Below are 6,000 nucleotides of genomic sequence, written 5' to 3'. Positions count from 1 at the left end.
AGAGTGAGACACACACACACACGCAAACACACACAATCAAATTCATTTCTGAAACAACTCACTACAAATCATTATCAGTCCTTTGTAACACCATCACATTAAACGTGTGATGCAGTGACGTTCAAACAGCCAAAGAAAGCGGCAGAGAAGATGAGAAGTCCATCTGTCAATATCACATGTGTGTATAATATCACACGTATTGTACATATAAAGACAGTGAAACCGAATAGCACAAAGTATGTTGGAGGATTTCACTGAAAAGACTGAACAAAACTGTAAACTGTATAGAGCGGGGAAAAAACCAGCAACAACAAAAATAACATTTATCATTACTGTAGTTACAGAAAAAAAAAAAATCCATGAAATAAATGTCATGGACAATTTCATTATTGTTCACAGAGAGAGAGAGAGAGAGAGAGAGAGAGAGAGAGAGAGAGAGAGAGATGTAGTGTGAAATAAACAACCGAGGGGAAAAAGAATCCAGAAAAAAAAATTAAAAAGGTCCAAAAATGTATTTCATGACAGAGGCAGCTTAGTCACGATTTCCACTGTTCTTCTGTCTCTGTTTATTAACCATTCCATTCCACCGTTTATTACTATTCCATGACGTCAACTGTTATCCATGTCTAAGGAACATTTTAGAGAAAGAAAGCTAGACAATGCTGTGGAGCCAATAGAATTGTAATTTACTTTGGTCCAAGTCCTCGCTGGAAAAGGTCGGTGACTTGTCAAGATGCATAAATCTAAAGTCTGGCGTGATGTTTACGAGCATACAACCACTTTTCCACTTCATTTAATTGGAAAAATTCCCATTTCAACACCTTTGTGCAAAGTTCATTTGATCACGACCACACAAGATCTTCCGAAACTTCACCGCATGTGCCATGACGACAGCTCAAACACGACAAACCAGCCTCACAGAACTTCACAGTATGAGCAAAAATAACATTTCTCCGTTCATGTAAAGGCTTTGTCGGCAGCTTTTCGAGTGTCTCATTCTGCTGATTGACTTTCGTTGCTTTTTTCACCTCTTGTCTCTTTTATGTGGCAGATCTCAGAGCTTCTGCACAACCCAAAGTGCTAACTTCTGATATTAAAAGCACAGAAGAAAATAAACGTATGTAAACAAAATACCTACCCCAGATCAGCTAACCAGTCACAACCAGCATTTCTCAACTGTCTCATTGTTGCCCCATATACTACAAAATCCTCCCTTTTATGTCAAAGACACCTTACAAAAATATTCTGTTTAAAGAAGACAAGCAACGCAAGACTTCCTCTACCTCAGCATTCAATCATCTCCACTCAAATCCACGCAAAAACACCACAAAGAAAATGGCGATAACTTGTTGATGAAGTCAGGCCTTGTATAAACCTGTTGCCAACTCCCCCATTACCATTTATTCGTGTCAATTTGGTTTATTATTGTTGGTCAAAGAAAGATACTGCAACACTTCAACACTCGGGAAGAAGTTTCTTGCGCACATTATTCAATCAAAGTTGGAATCATGGATTCATTTATTGCCCAAGATCTTTTCTCCTATTCTCAGAGAGTTTGAAACAAGACTCTGAAACTCAGTATGGCGTTCCACACAAATGGAAACAGTAGAGCTGAGCTTGGAAAAATAAACTAGTCAATGAAAAACAGAAGAAGAGGATCTTATGGAGCCCCTAATGGGTAAAGAAAAAATATGGGATGGAGGAAAAATTACTTGTCAATGCTTCTGCATTCTCTCGCAAATGTTTTGCATTCCAGAGAAATTTTGCGTTCTCTTGCTAAAGTTTTGTTCCACAGTGAAATTTGCAAACACAAAGTTTCTCAGAGGAATGCAAAACGTTTTGGAAGTGAACGCAAAGTTTCTTGGGAACAGAAAACGTTTTGCATTCCTCTGAGAAACTTTGCATTCGTTCACAAAGCATTTTGCGTTCCCCCGAGAAACTTTGTGTTTGCAAATTTCACTGTGGAACAAAACATTAAGCGAGAGAACGCAAAGTTTCTAGGTGTAATACAAAACGTTTAGGGAGAGAACGCAAAGTTTCTCTGGAACGCAAAATGTTTAGCGCGCGAACGCAAAGTTTCTAGGTGTAATACAAAACGTTTAGGGAGAGAACGCAAAGTTTCTCTGGAACGCAAAATGTTTAGCGAGCGAACGCAAAGTTTCTAGGTGTAATACAAAACGTTTAGGGAGAGAACGCAAAGTTTCTCTGGAATGCAAAATGTTTAGCGAGCGAACGCAAAGTTTCTAGGTGTAATACAAAACGTTTAGCGAGAGAACGCAAAGTTTCTCTGGAACGCAAAATGTTTAGCGAGCGAACGCAAAGTTTCTAGGTGTAACAAAACGTTTAGCGAGAGAACGCAAAGTTTCTCTGGAACGCAAAATGTTTAGCGAGCGAACGCAAAGTTTCTAGTTGGAATGCAAAACGTTTTAAAAGAGAACGCAAAATGTTTAACGAGTGAATGCAAAGTTTCTGGCTGGAACACAAAACATTTTGTGAGCGAACGCAAAGTTCCTTGGGGGAGCCAATATTTGTGTAAGAGCACAAATGCATCGAATTATTATTTTTCCTCTCATCTCATATCCACCCCCCACTACCATGTCCCATAAGATTTAGTCACCATAAAAACAAAAGATAAAGATGGACCCATTTAATCAAACATCCTGGTCCGGCGGGATAACGTCTCCTCCTTTAACACGAATCATTTGTTCTAAGCTTAACAGACGACATCTCTTGTTCCCAAAAGAAAATGATAAAGCTGTTCTCTAAATGAACAGAACCTTAATGGCTCAACGAGAAGAAAACATCTCCACCATCCTACTGAAGCCAAGTTGAGGTGGCGTTACTTTCGAAATGACAAAATATTATACATGTAACATGTTAATGTAACAGACAATTAAAATAGTCTAGACATGTGCAACTATCCCAGTAATACTGAAATAAAATAATAAAATAAAACCACATTAAAGCAAAACATTACATAAAATTAAATCATCAACAGCAGTAAACGAGGGCTGCTGATGCTGTGAAAAACACTAGCGCACAAGTGCCTTATCTCCTGCTCCGTCTCCCACCGTTCACAATATTCCATTGGAAAACCACTGGTAGATTGGAGAAAAAAAACTAAAAATAATAGTACTAAACACAAGCTTGGAGATGTAAACCTCTGTGCCCACTAACATTCACAGCTTGAAAAGTGTGTTTATGTACGTGTGTCCTCATAGACGACTCGTATTGTGAATCCGGAAGCGAACACACGATTCTTTTACTGTTTGATTGAACTGGTGTAAACCGGTGCTTATTGCTGATGTTTTGAAGTCTTCAAACATCTTGATGAGCTCTTCCTTTCTCAATCGTTTCATCCTACACACCGTCCTGTTGAACATTTCAGGTGTCTTCTAGCAAAACGAACATGTTTGTGTTGATATAAGCTAAAAAGAAAGCTACAGGATCCATAAAAGAGAACAGAAGTCGAATAGAAAACTCTGAAGGAGACATTCAGAAGAAGAATAGAGTCTTTTCATCTGGAATTCATTGAGTATCGGAGCCCTTTCTGGTTGCGTTTCGGAGTTGGGTTTTAATATGTGAGGGTCTTCCATTTCCTGCAGTTGAAAATCATGTGTTATGCTTGCATGAGCCTAACTCAAGTGTGCAAAGACACAATCAACGTCTTGTGTGATTATGCGTTTGAAGGTCGATTTTGGAGAGTCGGAGAGTTTCCAGGGTGTGCTTTGTCAGAGGAGGAGGAGCGTGGATTAGATTTACAACCAGTTAATACATAAAATTCAAGCAACAAACAAGGTAAAGAAGGTGTAAACAAACTCCAGAGGTCCATGAAGAGTCCATGACTCCTTAAAGAAGAAACCAAGATCCTCACTTTCTGGGAATCAGATGGAAGGAAGTGGAGGAAGTGTAAAGAAAATGTAAAAGGAATAAGGTCCTTTCAGGTCAGACCAGCAGAGGGGACACCATTGCTGCTGCGTCACGCTCTCTTTCACACACACATACACTCACACTCTGCTTGTTAAGGCAGTGGTGCTCGAGGAGTTTGCTGTGGGGTTCAGGCTGGGTGATGGCAGTGGAAAAGCTCCAACGCACACAAAAAAAACACAAGTCATTTGCTCTTTTATTCATCTCTGGTCTCTCCTCCTTCCCCAGCGTTCCTCATATTCCTCCGCTCTCCTGTCATCCAGCTGCTCATGAACTTGATTCTTTCTGGTCTCACTTATTCAAAGGACATTAGGTTCGCTGGGACCTGGAATGGAAAAAGAGAAAGTGACAATGATCAAATTTCATCCTGCACTGATATATATTTGGCATCTATTTCAGATGGTCAATCCTCTAGAGAAACCCCAGCAAAAGACCAAACGATCTTTAGCCCTATTCGGACGGTGATTGTCTCTCATGTGGACATAAATTTGCATGGTACCTTGGTGATAAAACTCATGCATTCAGATGGTGATTTATTCATGGAGAAGCGAGTTTTGGGATCCTACGAACTGTAGAACACGCTGCTCACATGGTCGCATGAATGTGTGCTGTAAATAAAATGTCATATGCTTGGAATAAATAAATTCATATTTAATTAAAGGTGCCGAATTAAAAATTGAATTTATCTTGGCAGTGTCAAATAACAAGAGTTCAGTACATGGAAATGACATACAGTGAGTCTCAAACATCATTGTGTCCTCCTTCTTATATAAATCTCATTTGTTTAAAAGACCTCCAGAAAACAGGCGAATCTCAACATAACACCGACTGTTACGTAACAGTCAGGATCATTAATATGTACGGCCCAATATTTGCATATGCCAGCTCATGTTCCCAACATTATGAATGGCATTACACAAGGGCAGAACGTCTGGATCTGCACAGCTGAATCATCAGACTATGTAAGCAAGCAAGAACAATAGCGAAAAATGGCAGATGGAGCGATAATATCTGACATGATCCATGATATCATGATATTTTTAGTGATATTTGTAAATTGTCTTTCTAAATGTTTAGTTAGCATGTTGCTAATGTACTGTTAAATGTGGTTAAAGTTACCATCGTTTCTCATTGTATTCACGGAGACAAGAGCCGTCGCTATTTTCATTTTTAAACACTTACAGTCTGTATAATTTATAAACACAACTTCATTCTTTATAAATCTCTCCAACAGTGTAGCATTAGCCGTTAGCCACGGAGCACAGCCTCAAATTCATTCAGAATCAAATGTAAACAATATAACAGTATACAAAACTCGCATAATCCGACGCATGCATGACAAACACTTTGTAAAGATCCATTTGAGGGTTATATTAGCTGTGTAAACTTTGTTTATGCCCTGTTCAAGGCAAGCATGAGCTCTGGGGGCATGGAGCAGGAGAATTAAAGGGCCAGTAGCCCTGAATCGGCTCATTTATAATGATGCCCCAAAATAGGCAGTTAAAAAAATGAATTAAAAAAAATCTATAGGGTATTTTGAGCTGAAACTTCACAGACACATTCAGGGGACATCTTAGACTTATATTACATCTTTTTTTAAAAAGTTCTAGGGCACCTTTAAATAATAGGAAAATAATATACTATTTATTTTGTGATTATTTAAATCTCCTGTTATAGGAAGATAGACATGAAATGGTTTTCTGTCTTGCATTTTGTCTCAAAATGATGGATGTTATTTTAAAAAATATGAATATGAGCAGAAATAAGTTAATGCAGCCTCTTATTTACATGAAGTAATCATAAAGCTGCTTGGTTTATATTTATAATTATATATATAATGTATATAATTGTATATAATAGGATTTAAAAGTGTATTGCTGCAATGGTCCATTTCAAATATGTATGTGTTTTTTCCCCTCTTTTTCCTTTCACTGAGGTGAAGCAGTGATGAAATATTGTTCTTCTAAATACTTCACAGAATTTAAGTATTAAAAGTGTACATATTTAAAATCCCTGCAAATTACAGTGAAGCACAACAGTTATCGTATGTGGTCAAAAAGGATTTAAACTGTG

At 38.1% G+C, this 6,000-nt stretch overlaps 1 protein-coding gene across 2 annotated transcripts in view; it reads right to left on the bottom strand.

Moving 5' to 3' along the window:
• Nucleotides 1–401: 401 nt before the first annotated feature.
• ralgps2 (Ral GEF with PH domain and SH3 binding motif 2) overlaps nucleotides 402–6,000 on the bottom strand; it is a 148,454-nt gene continuing 142,855 nt past the window's right edge. For both annotated transcript variants that reach the window (XM_067384770.1, XM_067384771.1), the window contains one exon: nucleotides 402–4,252. In XM_067384770.1, the coding sequence (XP_067240871.1) occupies nucleotides 4,223–4,252 (30 nt within the window). In that variant the 3' untranslated portion in view covers nucleotides 402–4,222. The remainder of the gene's footprint in view (nucleotides 4,253–6,000) is intronic.

This window comes from Chanodichthys erythropterus, chromosome 4 (assembly GCF_024489055.1).
Source record: "Chanodichthys erythropterus isolate Z2021 chromosome 4, ASM2448905v1, whole genome shotgun sequence".
Classification (NCBI taxonomy): domain Eukaryota; kingdom Metazoa; phylum Chordata; class Actinopteri; order Cypriniformes; family Xenocyprididae; genus Chanodichthys; species Chanodichthys erythropterus.
This window is presented reverse-complemented; position numbering and strand designations above follow the sequence as displayed.